We start from the raw sequence: 27,892 nt of genomic DNA, 5'->3' as shown, positions 1-27,892 counted from the left end.
CCCTGCTCTGCCAAATGGGGGCACCCAAGCCAAGCCGCTGCTCTCTCCATTCCAACACAGAGCTGCAGCCCCCCTCTCTCTCGTTATTGATTCGCAAACGGGGGGAGGGGGGTCTTTTGACTCCTGACATACCTTGCCATGGCAAAGTCCCACGGAAGTGGGGATGGGTATCTGTCAAACCAAGCAATATACGCTTATTTGAATTTTTTTTTACCTTTAAATATGTACGGTAGTAGAATACATATTGGCCTAAATGGGGAAATTATTATATTAGCATATATATATATATATATATATATATATATATATATTATATAATATATAATTTTTTACTTTCTGCTATAATACGTCCCCAAGAAATTTTTATATATATTATATACATTTTTTTTTCTTGGGGACGTATTATAGCAGAAAGTAAAAAAATATTATTTGCGTGTTTGTTTGTTTTTTCTTTTCTTTTTTTTTTTTCACAAACAGAGCTATTAACAAACATGAATGTTTTTGGGTACAGTGTCGCACAACCCTGCATTTGTCAAAGTAGTGCAGTGCTGTATCATAAAAAATGGCCTGGTCATGAATAGGAGGGGCGTAAACCTTCCAGAGCTGGAGTGGCTAAACCTGAAAGCAAACAATTAATTATTATTATAATGCAGCTTACAAATCCTTAGATGTGATGGCTGTATTAGTTATCTTTTTTTAGATCACCAGGTGGAAATAAAGAAAAGCCTAACTAGTAAAATCTGTTTTTTTCAAAAGAACAAGCTCTCCTGCAGGCGTAGCCGTTACAAGTATGGCACAAACCATGAAACGCTGTCATCAGGGCCGTCTTTAATATTGATTGGACCCCCCCATTCAATTTCACTCTACACCTGCTCTGGGACATACAATAAATAGCAGCTAGACTTAAAATCAGTTTATATATCAGCTCAGGCAGCAATTGCGATTGATTGCTAGCGGTTACAGAATATCAATGCTTGACTGGTTGCTAGAGGTTTCAGCACACATTTTGGCTCACTGACTAGTTGCTATAGGTTACAGCAAATGATTTATGCTTTAATTGTTTGCGAGGGATTACTGTATGGTATTACTGCTCACTGATTGGTTACTAGAGGTTACAGCACATCTCCTCACTGCAGGGGGGCACGATATACATATGAATGCCACCGGCCGCATCTATTTACTTATGAATGCCGGTTATTTGCATCTAAACCCTAGACTTGTGCACAACGGAAAATTTTAGTTTAGTTTCGGTTCGTTGTCATTTGTAAAATACATCATTTCATTCTGTTATATTCGTTAAGTTACGTTAATACGTTTTCGGATAATTCGTTATTCGTAGAGTGTCGAATTTGTTCGTGTTCGTTGAAATTCGCTATTTATGTATGTATGTATGTATGTATGTATGTATGTATGTATGTATGTATGTATGTATGTATAGACATTCGTGATAATGATTCATAGTTTGGAAAGTCGTTTGTTTGTTGAATCTTTTAACACACACAATGACAACGTCTCTTCTCCTCGGCTCAAATACAATACAACACTCTTCTCACTCAGTTCTCAGGAATACATTTTGCCAGTAATATATCCTCCGGCACAAAATTAATTAGCTGATTTGGACTATAAGATTTACTTTGAGCTGACCTTTTGTTTAATTCGATCTTTAAAGAATTCCCAAATTCATTCGTTATATTTCTTTCGTATTAGTTGTTGTTCGTTATTTTTTTTATTCGGATGTATCCGAATGTCCAAAAGATGCAAAATTCGGCCGAATTTTCGATTCATTACGAAACGAATTGCACAAGCCTAGTAAACACAGGGTCCGCTCGTGAGTCATCTGTACGCAGTAATAAGGCAGAGCTGGGCACTATTAGTACCAGCACTTCACACTGAGATATTGGGACACAGCACAGGACTAAAACTTCAAAGGACAAGGGAATTTAAACTGGGATAGTTGGCAAGTATGAGGCAGCTGCTTTGGGCCTCACAACAATAAGGCCCAGGGCAGCTACCCCTTTTGCCCTGCCTTAAAGACAGCCCTGACTGTCATGTCCTGTACACATGAGCGGATTTTCCATCAGAAAAAAATTGGATGGTTTTTCCGACGGAATGCCGCTCAAGCCTTTCTTGCATACACGTGGTCACACAAGTTCTCTGAACTTCGACCACCAAGAACGCAGTGACGTACAACACTACGACGAGCTGAGAAAACGAAGTTCAATGCTTCCGAGCATGCGTAGGCATTTTGCGCATCGGAATTTCCATTCGAAACTTTTTCCGACCGAAAAATAGAGAACCTGCTCTCAACTCTGCCAGCAAAAGTCCAATGGAGCATATACACGGTCGGAATGTCTGAACAAAAGGGGGAGGGGGGAACCCAACAATTGTGGGATATGTTGTTTCATAGGAAGTGTCGGTCCTCACACTAAAGACAGAGGTCATGCCTTTGCAGTATCATGCCTCCTATTTGAACACAAGGGTAAACTGCTGTTTGTTTGTTTTTTCTTTTTTTTTTTTTTTTTTATTTCCAGAGTGGGTACCTGGTTTTGAGAGGTATCTGCTCCCACTTGCGCTTGGACCGCCTAGGTGATCCAAGCAGTTTGCTCCCCCCTTTGCCCACAGCCTTCCGGGACATGTCACAGGTCCCAGAAGGCTGTGGGACCATTCACAAAGCGCAGTGGCTGTAAAGCTGCAAGGAGTCACAGCCAGCTTCCACCACTAAGGATGTTGGTGCTGAGGACCCAAAAACGGGTGAAGAACTGGCCAAGGTGAGAACTGAGCTGGATTCCTGGACAGGTAAATGCCCTTTAAATGTCTGCGGCTACAGTATTTGTAGTATTACAGTACATGTCAGCAGCTACAGTATTATTTTAAAGTAATTTTAAGCTTGAAATTTGACTTTAATATCGATGCATGTAAAACAAGCGCTAAAGTGTGTTTGTTTTTTTTTTTTTTTTAAGTTTTTATAACCAATTTTTATGTTTTTATACTTGGATTATACGCCCTCTAAACCATAGTGTACTTTCATAACCTTTTATTTTAATGGTGTTGTAAGGAGTGAGTTTGTGTTTCACTTTTTATTGGATTGAAATGAAAGTGTAGCTTGGTTTACACACCAATGCAAATCAAACAAATAGTAAATGACTGGGTGCAAGGTCTACATTATAAAATGTTTAGATAAGTTTGTTTTTATAGTGGTGAATTTTTATTATTATTTATCTTCTTTTTTTTTTTTTTTTCTGTTTTTTGGTAGCAAAGCATTACTCCAAATACTTGTGGTTATCACAAGCTTTTGTCACGCCAGACCCCTGTTTTTGTGATGGTCTTCTGTATGTAGCTGATTACCCTGGATGATTTTATTGTGCAGTGCAGGGACTTGATATTCTGGAATTGGGTCAATGTCCTATTTGTGCTTTATATCCCAGGAGGATTGTCAGTTCTGTTCTTTAGGACACCTATCTCCAGTGACGTCCGTGGATCTACAACCTCACATACTGCTGTTTAGTAGACGTGGTTTTGAACAGTGAAGGAAAATCTTCAGACACGATTTAAGTCTGTCAACACATTTGTTCCCATGAAGACAGATGAGAACCAGAATAATTTATATTGGAACAGCCATTTACATTTTGAAGCTACTTTGAAAAATAAGCAATTTAATAATACGCTATACAGCTTTAAATGCTGTCAAGGACATAGCCTGGGGAATTCATTAAAGCATTGACGTCCCTTTTTCTGGGGGTAGTTCTTTTTAAAAGTACCTGCACCAAGAAAGAAGAAAAAAAAAAAAGCCCGTATTATCACATTACCAACACTTTAAGACCATGACACTATGGCATTATTATTAATAATAATAATAATAATAATAATATTATTATATAAAAAGTGTAGTTATATAATCTCCATTTTTTTTTTTTTTTTTTTTTTTTTTTACTCGTTTGTTGATAAATTGCTCATATGATACAAACAATTGTTGCATTATTAAGTCAAAGAAAAACAATACATACAGTATGTCTCTGTAGGTATACATAGTGTCTGAGCAATAACAGAAGATGGTGCAGATGCAAAATTTCTTATACCCCTTCCACCCCCAAAGAAGATAGAGTAAAGGGCCTAACCAGCACTTCCAACCTTTTCTGATAAAACAATGTCATAATTATTTTTTTTTTCTATTCCCGGATAAAGCAAAGTCTAGTGCATAACCTTTGATCTCAACCAAACCTGTGTTTCCTGTCTCTCTTGCTCTCTCCCATAACATATGTAATCCACATCCGTTGATGAAGTGCTTTTTTTTTTTTTTTTTTTTTTTTTATTATTATTGCAAGAGCCTATCCATTACAAGCTGTGGTGGAGCTAGAGTGGGGTCTTCCAACCATGGTTCCCAGATCAAATTTTCTCACAGCCTGCCTACTGTTGTAGGCCAGCCGCTCTCTGAGAAGTAAAGGGTTAACATATGTAATCCATGGTTTCTCCGTAGGGACTGCAGGTGCCATCCAATACCGTGCTATAAGTTTCCTGGCCAGGTACATCAGTCTAGTAATCATATAATAAATGCACCTTGGATACATTTCCTCATCAATTGCCCCGAGCAAGTACACCAGGGGGTTCAGGGGAACTTGCGCTAGTCTGGATATGCATTGAGACACCTCCGCCCAATACCGGCGGAGTTTCGGGCACTTCCAGAGCAGATGTATAAAGTCCCCCTGATGTACTTTACATTTTGGGCATGGGGGGTCTCTACTTCCCCAGCTGTGAAGTTGTACTGGCGTTCTGTAGGCTCTGTGCAATATAAATAATTATGACAGGTTATGAGATGCTGAAACAGACACCGCAGGTATGGACTTCATAGCCGTGTCCCACTGATCACCGGCTGTGTCTCCATTATCTTTTACCCACTTCCTCCTACACTTGTAAGAGGCATGCTCCTGGATGGATGACGACAGCACTGCATATATCCTAGTTATGAGTCCCCTATGGGCTATGGCATTCTAAGGTTAGGAAACTGGTGGTATTTAAGATTGACTCTGAGCTGGGGTCCTGGTGCTTGCCTGTGCTGAGAAACCACAAACGGGGCTGTATCCCGGGCCCCATTCAGCTATTGGCTGGCAGATGCCCTGGCCAAAAGCTAAATATAAACAAAGGGGTGGGGATACTGGCAATGGCCATATATGGGTAATGGGCTGACAGGGAGATGGGGTCCTGATGGGGGTACTAGTCCCTACTACCACAGTGCCTGTTGGGTGGGCTGATGTGGGAGCTGAGTGATTAGTTCCACATCAGGTCTGACAGTGGATGGCAGTGTTGGATTGCATAGCTGCTATGCATATGCCCACTACCTTAGTTTGACGTGGAGCTCTGCTCACCCCACTAATAAACTCCTCAGGCATGCAACATTTTTCTTCAGCAGTCCCTGTACCTTGCTGGCATTGGCATCTTTCTTTTGGTACTGGTTTTTGGCTGGCTCCTGATGGGGTTTAGTTTATTATTATTATTATTATTATTATTATTATTATTATTATTATTTATTTTTGTTTGCCTTTTTGCAGTTTGACAATGGAATTTCTATTCTGCACTAAATATTTTTATTTTTTTCTTTCCCAAACAATTTCCTTCATGAATACATGTGAGCACTGTACAAACTGTATGTAATATTATCTACATACAGTATACAAAGCTATGCTCCGACACACAAAATCGATGCTGCGTATTTCTCAGCCATTCACAGAAAGCTGTGCAAAAAAGGGCAAAGGACTAGTCACTGGCAGCGGTGGTGCATCCATAAGGGCACACAGGCACCGCCCCCTCTCTTCAGCCACCTCCTCTATGACCAATAGATAGATTCATGCATAGCACGAATCTATCCATGGCCGTCGCTGTCGCCCCCCTATTCAGGTGCCTAAATTACAGCAGCAGGGGAGTAGGGGTGTTTTTGAAGCACCTGATTAGACTCAAAGGTGTCAAAAAAGGTGACCTGCGAGTTCACCCAGGTTAGAGCAGCGAATTAATATTCACTTTCCTAACACTGAACTGACTCTCCACCAATCATGTGCTCGGGTCTGTTACCTCTCACCTGATAGGTGTCCAATCACAGCACCTGTCATTTCAGCCAATTGGAAGGAGAGGACGGGAGGAAACACATTGAGGACACCGCTCACCATCGCCCGCTGCCCCACCGAGACAGGGTAACTGCCGGGCAGACAGCAAGGAGAAGGGGGGTTCACAGTGGCTGCGTTTTTTGAGGTTTTTTTTATCAGAATTTTTCAGCTTCTTTGCGCCCCCAAAAATTGAGCACCAGTGGTCACTGGTATAGCTTCCTAGTCTCCATGACCCTTTCCCCACTATTGACTGATCGTGCCTTGTGCTGCACTGTCTTGCTGTGTAGAGACAGCCATTTGATAGATTTGCTTCTCCATGTCAGAACTTCCAGCAAAGAGAGCAGCACACTAGTGACATCAAGTCAAATTTCTCACCATTAGTGGGCCACAGCAACAGCGATTTTTTTTCTTTTTTTTTTTTCGTGCGGCCATCAAATTTGTGTGATCGGGCATGTTGGAAATTTTTTTGAAAAACAAACCATTTTCTAACTAATAAGAGAATTGTGTGAGAAATATAATCAAAAAAGCACAAGAAAAGAAAACTCACAGAAAAAATTCCTGACCACAAATTTTTTTTTCTGTAGCAACAAGAGGTGAAATTGAAGGCTTAGTTGGTTGAATTTTGAAATCAATGGTGGCATCATTAGATCACAAAACGCACAAAGTTTCTGATTTTTGAAAGAACGTTTTGTTCGGAATGCGACCATGTATGGCCTGCACAACACCAGAGTGCCTGGGTGGCCCAATTTTATGTATTTATTTTTTATTCCCCCCCCTCCCCTTATCTGAAAACCTTTCGCCATCTCTTAAAGCGGCATTTAACCACTTGTATACCCCACCATTTTTATTAGCTTACCATGGTAGACAAGTGGTTAATGCTTGGAATAAGTAATGAGCTCTTGCAGGCTTCAAGTACAGCATAGCAAGGCAGCAGAGACCATTGAGCTGCTGGAATTCAGCTGTTCAGTTGTATAATATAAGCATTCCCTTGGCTTTGCCTCTGCTCCCAGTGGCGCATCCAGGTGCTTGACATGATACTCATTGCAAATCTCTAGCGCCTCTCTCATCTAACCCTGATGATTATAAACAGGATGCAGATGGAATTAAATGTTTATGATTTAACATCCTAGCTAAAGACTACAGCGAGTAATTAGGAAGCAGATGCTGGATCTTGTTTAGCACACTGTCACAGCGTAAAATGGAGCAAAAGTAAAAAAAAGTGTGTGTGTGTGTGGGGGGGGGGGGGGTTATTTTTTTATTTTTTTAACTAGAAGCCTTTCTTAAAGTTGCCTATCATCAAAAGCACAAGGCTGCCTATATATATATATATATATATATATATATATATATATATATATATATATATATATATATATATATATATATATATATATATTTATATATTATATAATTTTTTATTTTTTTTTGTCAAATATCTTTTTATTTGTGTAGTACCAAGCATTACATGTCATGCACTTCATTGCAACATTGGCAGGAACCAAAAGCGAAAAGTTAACGAATAATCAGTGCTTATCGGCCTGTGGAGTATAGCCACTTGGAGCAGGTACAAAGTAGTGCTATCCGCAAGCGTTCGGATCGTCATCGAGAGTAAATAAAAAGTAAAGATCAACCAACAGTAAACTGATCCTCAAATCTGTTTCTAGTGAAAAGTTACATGCTGAGGCAGCAGGTATCGACTTATAGTGCTATATACTTGTACATAACATTATCAAACATACTCTCCTGGGAGAGTGTGAAAGGAAAGAGAGAAGAAAGAAAAGAGCGAGAAATGGGAAAGAGAGGGGGATACCGAAAGGGAGTGAAGGAGAAGAAAAGAGGGGAAAAGAAGAAATAGGGGTGGGTAGTCACCATAAATATTCCACATGTCTGTCAGGGCCGGTCTTCCCTGAGGTTCCAGGGATTCCATACCACATCATGCGCTTCCAACCAGTTCTGCATCCTGGCGGTCATCTTTTCCATTAGCTCCACGTCTCTGATTCTGGCGTGTAGTGCACCTGTGGTAGGGGGTTGTGTCTTTTTCCAATGAAGGGCAACAAGACACCGCGCGGCTGTCAGGATGTGTCGAGGATAGTTTTTGTAGGGATTTTGACAGTTTGGGAAAGGGGACACCAAGCAAAAAAGGGGGGGTCAAGTCCGGCTGTCTGTCCAGGATACTGGTCAAGAGGCGTTGGACCTCTGTCCAGCCAATATTTTTTAATGTGATCGTTCCCTGGATCTTCTGCCTACCCTGATTTCTAGGAGTTACCCACCTGGAACAGGAATGCAGATAAGATTTCTGACATTTCTCTGATAGGAAAAAAAGGGCCCGCTCCAAGCCAACTCTATACTTTAGTAAAAATAGGAAATCCTTGCTTAGAGATATTGCAATAGGCAGGCCTTCTTTTTCTTTTCTTTTTTTTTTTTTTTCTGAGAATAGGTGCAGGATCCCCCCCTTTTCAAGTCAGCCCTTGTCTCCACCCTCTATATCTCTCCAAGCGCCCATCCCTTCCCTTACCCACATCCCAGTACTGCACCTTTTAGAGAATACAGAACCAAATACAATTTTGTACTGATAAGTAGTTTTTGTTTGCAATTTTAATGATAAGCTGTAAAATATATCATCCGCAGCCACCAACAATACATGTCGGCACCCCTTGCTCTTACATAACCTGGAGGTGCCAGAACTGCAATCCCCTTTGTTCCTACTGAAAAAAAATATGCCCTGGCTATAGGCCTGTCCATTGGCCTTGTTTTAAAGATGCCTATAATTTAACTTCAAGCTCTGTGTTGGCTTCTGGGACAACTGATTGGACAGTAAATTTGGGAGGATAATGAAGACACTGGTTCTAAGAAGAGAAAAATTAACATTAGAAAATAATGGCTGACTGCAGATTAACATTTTGAAATAATATATTTCTATCTATATCTATCTATTTTTAACCAAATTTGGATTTTCCCTTTACACTGACTCGGCTTATTGTGTACTTGCCAGTCAATGCCAGTCTGTCAGCTATCAGAACAGAAAAGGTGTACAAGCACTGATCACTGTATAAATAGAGCAGGGACTGCATGTTATAACAAAAATGCGAAAAAATAAAAAGAATGAATGTAAACGCCCAAAGGCTATCTCCTCAAAAAATGTATTTATTATAAATATAAATTATGACAGCAACAAAGTGCGCCCACACCCTCCTTCTAAAAATAAGGTCAATCCCCACACGTAGACCCCTTTCACACTGGGGTGGTTTTCAGGTGATTTAGCACTAGAAATGGCTTCTGCAAAGCGCCAAAAAAAACACCTCCCATTCATTCCAGTGTCTTTTTTCACACTGGGGCGGTGCACTTGCAGGACGTTCCAAAAAGTCCTGTAAGCAGCATCTTTGGGGTGGGTTGGGAGCGCTGTGTTTAGTGCTCCCAAAATGTCCTGCCCATTGGAATGAATAGGCAGCGCTTTCAGGCCTGATTCACACCTATGCATTTTTGGTGCTTTTTTTGCAGATTTGCACTACAGTCCATTTATCGTGTTTTCCTATGGAACACATTCTGTAGTGCAAAAAGCACTAAATGCATAGGTGTGAATCAGGCCTCAAATCGTTCTCAACCCTTTTATTGGGTCAGAAGTGCCGCTAAAACGAGTGGCGCTTTTAGCGCGAACGACCAGCGCTTTCAGTGAGAAAGTAGCATAACCACTTGCCGCCCGCCCTATAGGCAATTGACGGTGGCAGTGTGGTTGCATAATCCTGATCGGACGTCCTATTACGTGATCAGGATTTCAAGCCGCTGCACGCCCTCTGGGGGCGCGCATCGCGGCGATCGTTGTTGCGGGGTGTCAGTCTGACACCCCGCAACTATGATCTCGGTAAAGAGTCTCCAACGGAGACTCTTTACCACGTGATCAGCCGTGTCAAATCATGGCTGATCAGTGTAAATAGGAAGAGCCGGTGATCGGGTTTTCCTCACTCGCGTCTGTCGCTAGTAGAGGAGAGCCAATCGGCTGCTCCTCTGACGGGGGGAGGGGGGGGTCTGTGCTGATCAATTATCAGCACAGCCCCCCCCGAGGATGCCCACACTGAACCGCCAGGGACACCACCAGGGATGCCCAGCAAAAGGTAATCCTCCCTAGACCACCAGGGATGCCAGTCAGTGCCCACAATGGGCATCACTGATTGGCATGCATTATTGTTTGGCACTGATTGGCATCCATTAGTACAGTATAACAATACAATGCTGCCTATCAGTGCCCACCTGTGCCACCTATCAGTGTCCATCAATGCCACTTCATTGGTGCCCATCAGTGCCGCCTTATCAGTGCCCATCAGTGTAGCCCCATCAGTGAAGGAGAAAACATACTTATTTTACAAAGTTTTGAAACTGAAACAAAAAAAAACATTTTTTTTTTTCAAAATTTTCGGTATTTTTTTATTTTTAGAGCAAAAAATAAAAACCGTAGAGGTGGTCAAATACCACCAAAAAGCTCTATTTGTGGGAAAAAAAAATGATAAAAATTTCATTTGGGTACAGTGTAGCATGACCGTGCAATTGTCATTCAAAGTGTGAGAGCACTGAAAGCGCAAAATTGGTCTGGGCAGGAAGGTGTTTAAGTGCCCGGTATTGAAGTGGTTAAATCCCCCCCTAGATTTAAAAAAAAAAAAAAAAAAAAAAAAAAGCTAAGAGCAGCCCTCCTGAGGAGCTGGGACAGTGTGTCCATAACCCCTCTCTGCAAGGTAGATCCCCTTTACGAACAGCGCCTGCATGCTATATGGACCGCAGTGCATATCAAGAATATACTGACAACCCAGGGTCCTGAATGGGGTGACACGGCACCTTTTTAGAGCCACAATGGGTGAATGCAGTGGAACCAAAATACAGGAATACCTGAGGGCCAGTAATCCAGGACACGGCTAAACAGTCAGGCCTGGTTCACACCTATGCATTTTTTAACCTCTTTTCTGTTTTGCAGAAACGCACTACAGTCCATTTAACATGGTTTCCTATGGGTGTAGTTAACATCTGTGCATTTTATGGAAAGGGCCAGGGACTTTTTGTCTGGTTTTTGGTTCCATAGACTTCAATGGGTCAAAAGCATGTATTGAAAAATGCAAAATGCACCTGCAATATGCAAACTGCAATCTGCATAGGTGTGACTCTGGCCTTGGTGTGGACAAGCTGAAGACGAACATATGACAGTCCATTTACCGCAAATAAGAATGAATATCAGCTAAGGCTCTCTGCAAGGGCTGGAACAGTGAGGGAAGCTCGTAAAGCTGCTGTTCAACTGCTACGTGAAAGTTTGTATACTGCACCATAGGCTGTGTGTACTGCTGAATGCTCCGCACCTAGATGTTATCCCAAATATACAGCAAGAATGAGGTAAAGGCGGATTGACAGGATGTATGTGAGCCAATATAATTAATAACGGAGAATGCCTCTCATGCTGCTTGTGGTCTGGCCCATGTAAAAATGGTGCTATGACCAGTGTGCGGGCTGACATTCTCTCGATGTCCCGTGATTGCCACCTGACGATTCCTGTGTGCACTGTAGTGGTCGGACATGGTGTGTCCTGTTGGATGCTCAAATGGTGCAGACAGGGTGGTAGCAGTAATTCACACAGTGTGCTGGTGCAAGTAAGTGTCCCATATCCACATCTACCTGCGGATTGTTGTAGTCATGCTCGAGTCCCATGTACAGTGTCCGCAAAGTCAGCTCAAAAGTGTCCTAGACGCCAGCCGGTCAAAGGGAAGTTGGAGTAGAGTTCAGATGAGACAGCATGTGGTGCATCAGGGGATGGGGGGCTCTGTCCCTTGTCTACATGTTTCGTTCCTCCCCGGAACTTCGTCAGAACACACAGGCTCTCTTCCTGTCTCTAAGGTATAGTGAATCTGCGTATTGACTGGTTTCTTAACGTGACAGTCCATACAGGAGCCCTATCTAAACTATATGCATTAAATTGGGCATTCCATCATATCATTAGTTCACTAAATACACATTTAAAATATTTAACCATCTACAAACTGTATATAAACCGGGGATAGTATCCAGTCAAAAAAATCATTGTCCATGCATGTTAGACCACAATGCCATATACTTGGTATAAAGAACAAGAGACTGGTCTTGTATGAAATATGTGTATGCCTTTTAAGTATGTATAGGCTCCTCTACTAGAGTATTTTTATACTTTTTAATTTTCCCCTAAATCTGTTGTGTACTTGGTCCAATGGTTTCAAGTATTACTAAACCCAAAACCATAAAATCGGTCTGTATATGGAGTAAAGCATGCTTGTTATACTTGCTGTGGAACCTAAGGGGTTAATCCTTTGTGTATAGAGGCTGTTTGATCCTGTCTCTCTGATCCACCTCCTCTTCTTCCGCTGTCTCCAAAAAATAATCGGATATTTACAGAGCCAGGGGTCAGATTGCACATGCTTAGTTTGGTGTGCATTGCTAGAGAGTTGTGATGGGTTTTCCCTTTTTTATTTATTTATTCTTTCTTGGGAGTGTGCATGTGATCAGCACAGGGCCAATCCGCACTGTCCAGACAGAGAATCAGAAGAGAATGAAACCTCCTCCTCCTACAAGCTTTACTAGGAACTGATAGTCACAAGGCTGCTATATACTGCTGATGAGAAAATTTATTTTATTCATTTAGATTTACTAAAATTGCATTTCCATGTTCTGTGTATTGCGGGAGACCAGATATAGTGAATGCAGGTTCTGGGTTTAGTAACACTTTACAGGTTAAATACTCATTGACTCCAGAGGGTGAAAAATAAGGTGCAAAATTTGCCTTACTACTCTATCCAGCAGGCCCCATATATATGCTCAACTGGTCTTCTATAAGGTGTCCACAGTTGCATAAGGACATCCTCAGGTACAATGCAGGGTTGGCCATGCATTGTACATTGGATAATGAGGGGCCACCAATGACTTTGGAGCCTGTCAGAGGGGGGAGTGAGCTGAGTTCTAAACCTTATTCTGTAGAGTTAATGAGAATGTAATCCTTGCAGTGTTGGAAGGGGGACCGCAAGGATAGTTTTGTTGTGCAATTGAGCTAAGAAATAATAATAATAATAAAATATATATATAAAAATTTTTTATTATACCTTCTTTTTTTTTTATCTTTTATACATGGGTTTCAGTTCCAGTATATGGTAAGTCAATTGTAAAGATCCATTTTGGGTGGAGTTCTGCTTTAATTAAATATACAAACATCAATAGCCTAAATGTATGAGTGTGCACTAACATACATGCTGGTTGTGATCTTGGTGTTCAAAAGGTAGTGCTTTGGCCATGACAGCAGGGCGTCCTTGAAAATGGATAAAATCTGAAGAGGAAATCTGAGCTTGTTGCACTCACATGTACAGATTGTGGCCTTCAGTTAGGCTGAGCGGAGTATGTGTTGGGATATGCAACAAAGGACGCTGTCTGCATTATAAGCAGGTCTGGTTCAGGCTTTCATAGGGAGCAGATGAAAAGATCAGGGCAATGTGGATATAGCAGGTTTAGAGGACCGTCTTGAACTGGTGAACCATTGGTTATAGCAATTCGAGTGAACCTCCATGTTCTGGGAAAAAAAAATCTGAACGGTAGTTCCCAGCAGACCTTGGCCATCTGTCGGCTGAAGATGGGTCACAGGAGTGAAATCCCACAGAGGATACATTTTCTTGGACGGAATGAAGCATTGGACATATATATTACATAATATTCTATATGTTACTCTAGTATACTGAGCTGGATCAGTCTAAAATTTATATTGTGATTTTGAGTTATACCACTGTAGCTACAGTTTTTTTTGTTATAAAAATACATGATCTATGTCTGTTTGGTATATGTTGGCCTTTTTAATTTATTGAAGAAAAAATTAAAGGACACTTGAAAAGGCAGAAGTCGATATAAAACAAGGCAGGTTGTGTATGTCTTACAAAATAGGAGCATATTGCTTTGATCTACATCCCAGTGTAGCTCTGTCCATCCGTAGGGCTTGCTGAGTGTACCTGCAGCTGGTTGCTAGGGGTTTCCACTTGTCCCACCCTTACTGGGTTGTGTGTTTTGTTTTTGTTTTTTTGTTTTTTTTAAATTTATTTTGGAACTTGGATGGGATTAGGGATTAGTGGGATACTCCAACTGGAACTATTTACGATGGATAAGGACAACTCACACTGGGCCTCACCAGATTATTTGTGGAAGCAGTCACACTAAAAGTCAGAAAATATGGATACTTGCCTGTCCAGGGCGCCTGCGATGTCCTCATGTCCCTTGGCTCTCTGGTTGAGGCACCGCCATCTTCAGTAAGGGAAACAGTTGGTGAAGCCTTGCAGCCCTTGAATCCTGCTGCCTTGGTTAAGACTGCTGTTCTGGCCTCCTACTGTACAGGTCTTCCCATGCTAGACAGGATGCTTCCTGTATGAAGGGTGGTGAAGGTCCCTCTCTCTTGAGCTTCCTCTACTTCCTTCCTCACCTCCAGCCCCGGGGTCAGCTCCCAAGACACACAATCCTGAGCACTTCATCTTCCAGCAACGACCACCCCAACTGGCCAGGCTCTTCAATATTTTTGGGCCCATCTTGCCTCCCTGCCAGGCCTCCTGCCTGAGGATTGGTCAAATTCCCATAAATATTTGGATCCTTCCCTCTATGGACCTCCATAACCAGGAGGAGGTGATGGAGGTCTGCTCTACAGAGCCCTCCAGCCTGACCTTGAACTGAACCCACAGCAATTACCCAGACTTGCATAAGCTACTGTGAGTCAGCATACATTTTCCTAACTAAACTGTACACTAGAGGGTGCTACATGTATAAATGGACATGGCATGATAAGGCTACAATACTGGGCTACTGTAAAAACTGGGAACCATCGGTCTAGTAATTTGGAAAACACAAATGTGTTTTTTTTGTTTTGTTTTTTAACTCTGCCTGGAGTTCAGTTTTAAGATCCTTGTTAATTTTATCTTTTTAGTATGGCTTTTTTGTCTCCTTTTAATCCATTCCACTGTCAGTTATGCTATGTGAGCTCTTGAGGAATGAATTCAGAAAGTTGTTTGTGCGGTTTTGTGTAAGACTTCCCAGATGGTGCACATGGTTTGTCTCAGCCGAGCGCATCTCCTACATGGCAACAAATCCCTCAGGGTATGTAAGGAAGTAATGTGGTTGTAATGGGGACACTTTAGTATGCCTCAGAGTGTATAGGGTTCATGGTTAGTCCTGTGACCTATTAATTCCTACTTTTATTGTGGAGTGTTGTAAGGGTTTTGGGGGATATATATATATATATATATATATATATATATATATATATATATATATATATATATATATATATATATATATATATATATATATATATATATATATATTATAAAATTTCCCCCAAAACCCTTATACAACACTCCACAATAAAAGTAGGAATTAATAGGTCACAGAACTAATATATATATTTTCCATAATTTATACAAACGAGGTTTTAAAGATGAACCCCAGGCAAACAGTCTGCTAAGACATTTGCATTTTCGCACGTTTGTTCTAGAAATTTGCACAACCAGGTGATTACAGCTTTCTCTGTTACGGTTAAGGTGCACCTGTGCCCAAACTATGGACATTTGACTTTCTAACAATTGGGAAACTTCTGCTTTGTGTTTTTTTTTTTTTTTTTTTTTTTTTTTATGTAATGGAGGGCTTACAGCCTGCTAAGATCAAGTGGTATTAGTTATTCAACCAATTTGGAATAATGTCCTATATTTGTTACATGTTCCCAGTCACGTGGCATAATATTTAAACATTGCTATTTACACTTTTTTTTTATTTTTTATTTTTTTTTTTTTTACTTTTTACATTCTTGTTTCTGAAAACTCTAAACCTGAAATCTCCCTTTCTATGTAAGGCTCGGTTCACACAGGGGGCGATGCGAGGCGACACGACTTGCCTCGCCGCGACCTCAGCGGCGACTTGAAAATGACTTCTGTATAGAAGTCAATGCAAGTTGCCCCGAGGTCGCCCAAAAGTAGTACAGGAACCTTTTTTCTGAGTCGGAGCGACTCGAGTCGCTCCTCTTAGAACGGTTCCATTGTACAGAACGGGGGCGACTTGTCAGGTCGCGGCACAGCAAGTCGTGTCGCCCCCCTGTGTGAACCGGCCCTTATTCTAAAGAGTGGGCTGGGTAGTTAAAGTGATTGTAAAGGTAAATTCAAAACAGAACAAAAATAAAACCAACAAACCTGTCTATATATACTTACCTGCTCTGTGCAATGAAATTGCACAGCGGCCACAAAGCTCTTTTTCGGGCTCCCCCCTGGCGCTCCTGGCCCCTCCTCTCTGTCCAGTGCCCCCATGGAATTCACTTCCCATGGGGTCACGTATATGTGTGTGTGTGTGTGTGTGTGTGTGTGTGTGTGTGTGTGTTCACACCTGAGCCCTGCTGCTGCATCCATTGACACTGACAGCGGGACTCGGCCACACTCCCTCATCACTAGCTTTAATTGACAGCACCAGGAGCCAATGTGGTGCCCCAGAAAAGCCAGTGAGACCTGGATATGTGAGGGGAGAGAAAAACTGCAGACGTGCACAGCGCTGGATTGAATGAGGGCTCTGGTAAGTAAAAAGGGGGGGGGGGGATGCTGACGCCTAAACATTTTCTTTTACTTTAATGCAAGGATTTAAGGTAAAATGTGTTTAGGCTTTACAACCACTTTAATTTTAATATAATTAACGCTGTCTGTACTGTGCTCACAGATCGCATCGGTTGTAAACTAGATTTGAACATTTGACTGAACAGTGGATTGAAGATTTCAAAGCTTGAATTCTGCATTGTATGTTTCATTGATGGGAAAACTGAGTCTGAGAAGAATTTGAAGAAAAAGGCTTGGACTTTTTAGGCACAGCCAAACAGGAATTGTAGACAAATTAACTTTTTTTTTTTTTTATACACATAGTATCTGATTTATTAATGTGGATTTTAATATAAAATTTTTCTAATTTAAAACAATGCAACTGTATATAACCCCCCCTTTTTTTTTTTTTTTTTTTTTTTTTTTTTTTTAAACTACATGGAGTCTTGTAGATGAGAATATCATATATCATTCCGTTGTGGCAGTGGACCCAAGAGTGTGGTTATATTGCAGTAAATCGATGTAAACTTGGTCTTGGTTCTACGTGTTACGTGCCTTGCGCTTCTTCAGGAGAATCAGCATGACTAATATATAATGTCGCGTATAGGGAATATAAACTCACGGCTAAGAACAAACCAAAGTGAACAGAATGCAAGGCGGCTGCTGTGGGGTCCGGTAGTCCCGTCAAGATATAATTTAGGTATAAGTAATCAGTTTAGTAGCAGTTAAGGGTGGGGGAGAAAATAGAGAGAGGGGGAGGATTCTGTAGAGATGTTTATGTCCAAACGCCAATGGCATATGAGACGTATCCCAGATATAAACAGCCACTAGTAAATCCTTACTGAGGAGAAGTTATCACGACTAATTTAAAAAGGGCCAACATCATCAACTTCCCCACACTACCCAAAGCACCAGGTCAACCACTGAATGATCTAGTCACAGGGAGCCCCTCATACCAAATGCATGTACCATTACAGCGGCGGCTGGTACTTCTGACAGGCTCCCTATGACAAGATCATTGTGACCCCCCCCCTCCCCCCCACCTGCTGTCTGCCCGGCACTTACCCCATCTTGGTGGCGGGTCGGCAGCGGGTGACTGCGCCAAGCTGTGGTACAGCTCCTTTGTCCGCCATGCTTCCCCTTCCTCTCTTCTTCCGTTCTGCTAGGCGTCCAATAGGGGTGTCTGTGCCTTCAGCCAATCAGGTGATGGGTATTGGACCCATGCTTCCTGATTGGCGGAGAGGAAGTTCAGTGTTAGAAAAGCAAATATTTGCTTTTCTAACACGTCTGGGTGGACTGCAAACACAATGCTCTGCGCTCCAAGCCCACCTATTTTGAAGCCTATTAAAACCTATATCTCAAATCAGGTGCTTAAAAAACAAACAAACCCCCCCCCCCCCCCCCCCGCTGTAATTGAGGTGCCCGACGTCCGAAAAGGGGCCGGAAGCCTAAATAGGGGGTGGAAGCAGCGGTCAAGGATATATTCATGCAATACATAAATCTACCCATTATTCATAGAGGGGGTGGCTTGAGAGAGGGGGTCTGCACCCATGCACCCTTAATGGACTGGCGCCCCTGACTGTGGAGATTTCTTGCAAGTTTGGGACTGCATTTCTGCAAATGGAGTTGGAGATTTGGTCAGGATCAATGGCATCCTGCATACATTTTATAACCTCACAAAATACCAAACTTTTTTTTTTTTTTTTTTTTTTTTTTTTTTTTTATGCAGTTACATGACTGCACACTCAAGCTCTATCTTGTTTTTCGATGGCTGGTGAAGCTAATGGGCACACGTACTCTGTGCCTCACCGACCAAGCCTAGAGCAGTGGGTGACATCACTATTTTATGTGATTCAGACCTGTTTTTGACCCTACATATTTCCATGCCAGAGCTTTGCAGTGATGAGACCGCATAGAAACACGTGTTTTAAAAAAAAAAAAAAAAAAAAAAAGAGATTTTTTGTTATAAAATGTATGCAGAGCCTTGGTGACAAACGGGCAAGGAATGTCTTTAAATGTTGGTGTGTGACTTCTCCTTTTTCTTATATTTTGAGTTTTCACTAAAGCCTCATGCACACGAGACGCAGTTAAACGCGCGTTCAGATGCAGTTGGACAGTTTTTTCAACTGCACCTGAACTCATTCAATGTTATCCTATGTGTCCATGCACACAGTCTCGTTTTTTTCCGTTTATATGCAGTTGCGTTTAATCTCGTTTTTCCAGAAGCAAAAAAATGCGTTCAGAAACAAAAATTTCTGCGTTTCAGACGCAAAACGCGGCAAAACGCGGTAAAACGCGGCAAAACGCCGCTACCGCGTTTAGCCGCGTTTGCGTTTATATGCGTTTTTAAAGGTGACCTTTTTTTTTACATTAAAAATCTCAAAAATGATTGCAAATGATGAAAAACCATTAGAAAAATATTTTAAACAATTGCAATTGCAAGTGGACAATCCACAACTTGTGGCAAGTGACGTGGCAAGTGGACAATCCACAACTTGTGGCAAGTGACATGGCAGGTGGCAAGTGATGTGGCAAGTGGACAATCCACAACTTGTGGCAAGTGACGTGGCAGGTGAAGTGGCAAGTGACGTGGAAAGTGGACAATAGACAACTTGTGGCAGGTGACGTGGCAAGTGACCTGGCAGGTGACGCGGCAAGTGACTTGGCAGGTGACGTGGCAAGTGGAAAATCAACAACTTGTGGCAGGTGACTGGCATGTGATGTGGCAAGTGGACAATAGACAACTTGTGGCAGGTGACGTGGCAAGTGACCTGGCAGGTGACGCGGCAAGTGACTTGGCAGGTGACGTGGCAAGTGGAAAATCAACAACTTGTGGCAGGTGACTGGCATGTGACGTGGCAAGTGGACAATCCATAACTTGTGGCAGGTGACGTGGCAAGTGACGTGGCAAGTGGACAATCCACTTGTGGCAGGGGACGTGGCAAGTGACGTGGCAAGTGGACAATCCACAACTTGTGGCAGATGGCATGGCAGGTGACGTGGAAAGTGGACAATCCACATCTTGTGGCAAGTGACGTGGCAGGTGATGTGGCAAGTGACGTGGCAAGTGGACAATCCACAACTTGTGGCAGGTGATGTGGCAAGTGATGTGGCAGGTGATGTGACAAGTGGACAATCCACATCTTGTGGCAAGTGACGTGGCAGCTGACGTGGCAAGTGACGTGGCAGGTGACGTGGCAAGTGACATGGCAAGTGGACAATCCACATCTCGTGGCAAGTGACGTGGCAGGTGATGTGGCAAGTGACGTGGCAAGTGGACAATCCACAACTTGTGGCAGGTGACGTGGCAGGTGATGTGGCAAGTGGACAATCCAAAACTTGTGGCAGGTGACGTGGCAAGTGACGTGGCAGGTGACGTGGCAAGTGATGTGGCAAGTGGACAATCCACAGCTTGTGGCAAGTGACGTGGCAAGTGGACAATCCACAACTTGTGGCAGGTGACGTGGCAGGTGACGTGGCAGGTGAAGTGGCAAGTGATGCGGCAAGTAGACAATCCACAACTTGTGGCAGGTGATGTGGCAAGTGACGTGGCAGGTGATGTGGCAAGTCACGTGGCAAGTGGACAATCCACAACTTGTGGCAGGTGATGTGGCTGGTGACGTGTCAAGTGGACAATCCACAGCTTGTGGCAGGTGGCATGGCAGATGACGTGGAAAGTGGACAATCCACATCTCGTGGCAAGTGACGTGGCAGGTGATGTGGCAAGTGACGTGGCAAGTGGACAATCCACAATTTGTGGCAGGTGACGTGGCAGGGGACGTGGCAGGTGAAGTGGCAAGTGACGCGGCAAGTAGACAATCCACAACTTGTGGCAGGTGACGTGGCAAGTGACGTGGCAAGTGGACAATCCACTTGTGGCAGGGGACGTGGCAAGTGACGTGGCAAGTGGACAATCCACAACTTGTGGCAGATGGCATGGCAGGTGACGTGGAAAGTGGACAATCCACATCTTGTGGCAAGTGACGTGGCAGGTGATGTGGCAAGTGACGTGGCAAGTGGACAATCCACAACTTGTGGCAGGTGATGTGGCAAGTGATGTGGCAGGTGATGTGACAAGTGGACAATCCACATCTTGTGGCAAGTGACGTGGCAGCTGACGTGGCAAGTGACGTGGCAGGTGACGTGGCAAGTGACATGGCAAGTGGACAATCCACATCTCGTGGCAAGTGACGTGGCAGGTGATGTGGCAAGTGACGTGGCAAGTGGACAATCCACAACTTGTGGCAGGTGACGTGGCAGGTGATGTGGCAAGTGACGTGGCAGCTGACGTGGCAAGTGGACAATCCAAAACTTGTGGCAGGTGACGTGGCAAGTGACGTGGCAGGTGACGTGGCAAGTGATGTGGCAAGTGGACAATCCACAGCTTGTGGCAAGTGACGTGGCAAGTGGACAATCCACAACTTGTGGCAGGTGACGTGGCAGGTGACGTGGCAGGTGAAGTGGCAAGTGATGCGGCAAGTAGACAATCCACAACTTGTGGCAGGTGATGTGGCAAGTGACGTGGCAGGTGATGTGGCAAGTCACGTGGCAAGTGGACAATCCACAACTTGTGGCAGGTGATGTGGCTGGTGACGTGTCAAGTGGACAATCCACAGCTTGTGGCAGGTGGCATGGCAGATGACGTGGAAAGTGGACAATCCACATCTCGTGGCAAGTGACGTGGCAGGTGATGTGGCAAGTGACGTGGCAAGTGGACAATCCACAATTTGTGGCAGGTGACGTGGCAGGGGACGTGGCAGGTGAAGTGGCAAGTGACGCGGCAAGTAGACAATCCACAACTTGTGGCAGGTGATGTGGCAAGTGACGTGGCAGGTGATGTGGCAAGTCACGTGGCAAGTGGACAATCCACAACTTGTGGCAGGTGATGTGGCTGGTGACGTGTCAAGTGGACAATCCACAGCTTGTGGCAGGTGGCATGGCAGATGACGTGGAAAGTGGACAATCCACATCTCGTGGCAAGTGACGTGGCAGCTGACGTGACAAGTGACGTGGCAAGTGGACAATCCAAAACTTGTGGCAGGTGACGTGGCAAGTGATGTGGCAGGTGACGTGGCAAGTGATGTGGCAAGTGGACAATCCACAGCTTGTGGCAAGTGACGTGGCAAGTGGACAATCCACAACTTGTGGCAGGTGACGTGGCAGGTGACGTGGCAAGTGAACAATCCACAACTTGTGGCAGGTGACGTGGCAAGTGACGTGGCAGGTGATGTGGCAAGTGACGTGGCAAGTGGACAATCCACAATTTGTGGCAGGTGACGTGGCAGGGGACGTGGCAGGTGAAGTGGCAAGTGACGCGGCAAGTAGACAATCCACAACTTGTGGCAGGTGATGTGGCAAGTGACGTGGCAGGTGATGTGGCAAGTCACGTGGCAAGTGGACAATCCACAACTTGTGGCAGGTGATGTGGCTGGTGACGTGTCAAGTGGACAATCCACAGCTTGTGGCAGGTGGCATGGCAGATGACGTGGAAAGTGGACAATCCACATCTCGTGGCAAGTGACGTGGCAGCTGACGTGACAAGTGACGTGGCAAGTGGACAATCCAAAACTTGTGGCAGGTGACGTGGCAAGTGATGTGGCAGGTGACGTGGCAAGTGATGTGGCAAGTGGACAATCCACAGCTTGTGGCAAGTGACGTGGCAAGTGGACAATCCACAACTTGTGGCAGGTGACGTGGCAAGTGAACAATCCACAACTTGTGGCAGGTGACGTGGCAAGTGACGTGGCAGGTGATGTGGCAAGTGACGCGGCAAGTAGACAATCCACAACTTGTGGCAGGTGATGTGGCTGGTGACGTGGCAAGTGGACAATCCACAGCTTGTGGCAGGTGGCATGGCAGATGACGTGGAAAGTGGACAATCCACATCTCGTGGCAAGTGACGTGGCAGGTGATGTGGCAAGTGACGTGGCAAGTGGACAATCCACAATTTGTGGCAGGTGACGTGGCAGGTGATGTGGCAAGTGGACAATCCCCAACTTGTGGCAAGTGACGTGGCAAGTGGACAATCCACAACTTGTGGCAGGTGCCGTGGCAAGTGACACGGCAAATGCAAGTGTACAACTGCTCTCTATGCTGCTGCTGCTCACTCTGATCAAAATAGCAGAAATAGTTAAAAAAAATGCTTTGAGAGCTTGGGGAGGGTCTACATGATGTTATCTTTATAAACGCGTCTAAACGCAAACGCGTCTAAACGCGTCTAAACGCGACATGCAAACGCGGCAAAACGCGCGTTTCTAAACGCGCGTTTCAGCTTTTTTTTAACAGATGTTTCATCTGCGTCTCGTGTGCATGAGGCCTAACAGTGTTGTGAGCATTGAAAATGATTTTTCCCCTTAATGCTTGTTGATACAAACAAGGGCTTGTTTTTTTTTGTTTTTTTTAAAGTGCTTTTAAAAACGGCTTTTTCAGAATATGCAAATGTTTAAGGTGTATGATCTGGGCACATGTTCACATTAAGACATACAATGGTGTCCCCTCTAAACAGCTAGCGAATCGGACTGTGAAGGAACAGCAGGATACTGAGGTTAACTCTCTGCTCATTCCTACTTCAACTTGCACACTTCCATACAGCACACCTGTTATTTCCTGTTATTTCCCCTCCCTTACCCAACTGAGTGCTGCTGGAGATTGCAAACAGCGAATACCAAATAAAATTCAGGTACTTGTGTATTATGTATGTTGCGTCGAAAACTACGTTGAAATATTTTTAATGAATACAGAGATACATTGTGTGTGTGTGTGTGTGTGTGTGTGTGTGTGTGTGTGTGTCTTCCCTAATGTAGAAGAAAATGCAACACTTGATGTAAAGGGGAATAGCTTTTCTTTTTTTTTTTTTTTTTTTATGCGTAGCAGCCTGCAACCATCGTTATGGTAGCAGAAACAAAATAAATTGAATTGCAAACTTTTATTTCGACAATTGTTCAACTCAAATGTTCTCCCTCTTCACCACCTACAAAGGGGACACTGCCCTGTCCCCACTCTTCTGACAACTTTGTTGCATGGCCTGCTTAGTGCTGTACAGCCTCCTAAATCTTCACTGCTGGGTCCATTTCCTCTTGTACGTGTTTATCATGATCACCAGTTATTCCAAAGGAAAGCTTGTGTAATTCTGCCTTTTCATTACTTTTTAGTGTGTGTGTGTGTGTGTGTGTGTGTGTGTGTGTGTGTGTGTTAATAACATAATAATAAATATATATAATTTTCCGTTGATCCTGTCTTTCATTCTGACCACACCAAGCATGGAAGTTAATCTGTGCTGGTGTGGTCAGGTTGCGTCTCCCTGCATTCTCTTTGGAGATATGCCATCCAAGCGCACAGCATGCCTATACCTTCTGTAGTCCCTTCCCTCACCGGGCAGCCCCACTGTTTTTGATTGGCAGGGCTCCATCATGAGCCTCGCTAGCAAAACAGAAGTAGAGCTGAAGAGAGGCGATACCCCCAATGTATGGATTTAAAGTGGCTACCAGCAAGAGCCTTTGTAGCAGTGTAGAAGGGACGCTGTGTTGTCTCGTGAGCACAGACTAAAACTCCGGGGGAAAAAAATCTGTATGGTGTGTTGTGTTTGTGTTTTTTTATTTTTTTTTTTATGTGTTAATCAAAGTAGTAGTGGAGAATAAGCTTGGGTTACAGCTGCACCATAGAGACTATCTATAGGTTTTGCTAAAATGCTGAAGTGAATTGATCCCTGTTCAGAAGCTCTTCTCACTTGGTGGCATGACTAAACAACTGATGTATTTATTTTAACATGGGGAATACTGCAGATCACTGAGAACTCGTTGACATGGAAATATGAAAATGCTATATTAATATCTCATGGAAAACACCTAAAAAATTTGGTTTGCATTAGTAGTGCGAGACACCATTAAAAAAAAAAGAGGAACTTCTAATTTAACTTCTCTTAATGACCGAACATAGTCCAAAGGTACATAGTAACGTTAATGTGCTTATCTTCTTTCTCTTATTTTTTTTTCCAGGAGGCCAGTTGTATACTGCTAGATGTGGGAAGATGTTGTCCACAGAGAGAGGAGTTGTTGAGGAATGGTTATCGGAGTTTAAGGTAATTATTAACCAGCGTCTCTGATTTAAACCGCTTTATCTGTCTAGTGCCTAGTTAAAATTATCATTTATTTTATTTATTTTTTGATCTTGGCCATATGAGGATTTTTCTTGTTCTTTGAAGACTCTTTGGAATTTTTTATTTTTTCTGGTCAGCCAGCTGGCTGCGCTGAAAAACCCATCAGATTTCTCCATCCATAGAAATGAGGTGGATAGAGGAATCCTCCTGCTGTGCTATTGTAGTCTGACAACAGGGACTCCTCCACTGTTAGAATACACTGATCGGTGCTTATCACATGAAAATGTTCCAACAATCCCATTCTAGAGAAGCTGATCATTTTACATCTACTTCTCTTGAACAGGAATTACAATGGAGGGATCTATAGCCAGCTTTAAGGCTACAGTCACACTTCAGCATTTTGAATCGTGGGCGTATTTGCCGCAAATCTGCCCACGATTTGAAAGCGCCGATGTGTGAATGACAAATCGTGGAGTCGCATTTGAGATGCCATTTATGCAAATGATACCTCAAATCACTGTGACCCGCATTGTGGGAAGCTTGTCCAAAAAAGTTCAGGAGCTACTTTTTGGCGACATGCTTCCCGCGATTACAGCAGGATTTATCATGCCAGACCCTGCACTTGAGTCGCATTTGAGGTGTCGTTCAAATGAATGGCATCTCAAATGCGAGTCCCGTGATAGGTCATTCACACATCGGTGCTTTTAAAGTGGTTGGAAACCCTTACAACACATTTTGACCTACATGTAAGCATAGATTAAGGCTTGCCTATAGGTCCAAGAAATATCTCCTAAACCTACACGGTTTAGGAGATATTTGCTGAAAGACAGGTACCGCTGTCTACGGCGCATGCGCCGTAGACAGCGGCGCGCAGGCGCACTGAGTTTGCCACAGTCAACGGCGATATGCCGCACGTGGCGGCTCCCGTGCGCATGTGCGGGAGTGACGTCATTGCGGCTTCGCCGAATGACAGCGGCGGAGCAGCGAGACCCACAGAGAAGATGGATGCCCCGGACTACAGGGGACAGCGGTGACTTCGCTGGCTCCTGTGTCAGGTAAGTGACACATAATGGACTACTATGCATCGCATAGTAGTCCATTATGCTTTACCTTTGTAGAGAATGAAAGGGGAAGTAAACCCATTAGGGTTTACTTCTTCTTTAAATCTTGGCAGATTCGTGGCATTTTCCTATGAAAGTTGGATTTACCCTTTTTAAAGCGGGGATATGCAATTAGCGGACCTTCAGCTGTTGCAAAACTATGAGTCCCATCATGCCTCTGCCTCTGGGTGTCATGCTTGTGGCTGTCGGTCTTGCTATGCCTCGTGGGACTTGTAGTTGTGCAACAGCTGGAGGTCCACTAATTGCATATCCCTGCTTTTAAAGGCTAAGTTCACATTTTGGAGCATGTTGCACCTATATTTAGGGTGTAACAGACTCAGTTCCTGCCCCCTCACCCTTCGATTGTGTTTAGGCAATATTTGCTTATTTCTGTGTTCAGCTTTGAGTGCCCATTCATACCAACAAGCTGCGCTGAATGCACAGCTGCTAGTGTGTGTTATGACTCGGTGACAAAAAAACATAAAATATGCAGTGCTGTGATGATTATAAACGTTAGTTACCTAAAAAACAAAGTCCTTCTGTGCTTAAACAAAAAAGTCCAATGTTCCCACTCAGTAAGTGCAAAAGAAGGTGCCCAACCACCATAAGGATTGATGGCTTACCAGTATTTGTGGCTACACAAGTAAGTGCAGCAAACACGCTTTGATAATGCCACTCATGTGAAGTATGATTAATCGTTTACTTTTGATCCCTATCTCTGGAACTCCAGATAGGCTTGAAAAAGAAAAACGAATACTGTGTAATATTGTTATCACCATAAACAGAAGATATGCCTCATAGTGTAGTATTTATTAAAAGGGCATACAATCTACAGATAAAAACAATATAGATCATGTCGCTAGACTCTCATATAACACCCCCACACGGAGCAACGTTCTGGCTCTGAAATCCTGGGTAGTATTTCAGAGCCAGAACGTCACAGTGCCACAGCGGAGGTCCATGTGGTGGTGTTAGATGTGAGTCTAGTGGCATGATATATTTTTATGCAATTTTACCTGTTCATTGTATGTCCTTTTAATAAATGCTACACAATGAAGCATATATTTTTGTTTATGGCTTTTGGTATTTTGGGACATATGAAATATATATAAGGGTACTGCGCTTAGGATTGTTGTATAGGTTGCAGCCTCCCCTAAAGGAACTCCCCAAAGGGCAGCTCTAATAATTTGGAGTAAGGAAGAGGAAGGGGTATATGGCACCACCTGTACCCTGAAGAGTGATCTGTCAGGTTTATTTATTATATGGCATGTTAAAAGAATTAAGGTGAACCCCAGTGTAACACACACAAAGATTGGTTAATAAACAAATGAAAATACTAAATGTGTCCTCCCATATATCCAAAAAATGTGCAAAAATTAAGAAGCCAGTGACTGTAGTGTTCAAACACCACTATTGACAAACTGTATAGTGCTCCAAACAATAAATGTGAAAATACAATATAATACCAGAATATATGTATGTGTATTCAAAACTTAAAAGTCCAAAAAAAAAATAAATAAATAAAAATCTAAGGCCAAAATTGCACTAGTTACACCAAGAAAATTTCCAGTCTTATCAGTTGCAAAAACACATCAGTTAAAACACAGGGCCAAAGGTGCGGCCTTCCCACAGTATAAATGATTATTCATGCTTTAGCAGATATTGGGAGGTGTCTTTAGTTTTCCTATATCTTGACAGGTGACTTTCATGCTCCCCGTCTTGGGTCCCCACTCACCAGCTCCTGGAACCCCCCCAGGGGTAATGCACATATAGAGCCACACTTCAGGGCAGTATTTCCAGGTCCCAGCAACTGCAGTCACGCAGACATCCTTTGGATTTCAAGTTATAGCCAATATGTGCAGTATGATACCTTCATAAAAGGAAGAGATTGGCTCACATAGCCTAGTATCCAAATGAGTTAATTTATTAAATGTATTTTAAAAACGCACAAATTTAAAATAAAACAAAACCAAAAATCCGTACAGCGCAGGGTGGTGTCGCACGGAAAGA

At 43.2% G+C, this 27,892-nt stretch overlaps 1 protein-coding gene across 5 annotated transcripts in view; it reads left to right on the top strand.

The window, feature by feature from the left end:
- The window catches only part of HYCC1 (hyccin PI4KA lipid kinase complex subunit 1), a 166,581-nt gene that overhangs the window by 31,630 nt on the left and 107,059 nt on the right, over positions 1 to 27,892 (top strand). For all 5 annotated transcript variants that reach the window (XM_077491275.1, XM_077491276.1, XM_077491278.1 and 2 more), the window contains exon 2: positions 24,682 to 24,764. In XM_077491275.1, coding sequence (XP_077347401.1) covers positions 24,714 to 24,764 — 51 coding nt within the window. In that variant the 5' untranslated portion in view covers positions 24,682 to 24,713. The remainder of the gene's footprint in view (positions 1 to 24,681; positions 24,765 to 27,892) is intronic.

The sequence above is a fragment of the Lithobates pipiens genome, unplaced genomic scaffold, assembly GCF_037356315.1.
Source record: "Lithobates pipiens isolate NorthernLeopardFrog02 unplaced genomic scaffold, aLitPip1_a1.2 Scaffold_19, whole genome shotgun sequence".
Taxonomy (NCBI): Eukaryota; Metazoa; Chordata; class Amphibia; order Anura; family Ranidae; genus Lithobates; species Lithobates pipiens.
The sequence above is the reverse complement of the archived record's forward strand: the minus strand, read 5'-3'. Positions and strand labels throughout refer to the sequence as shown.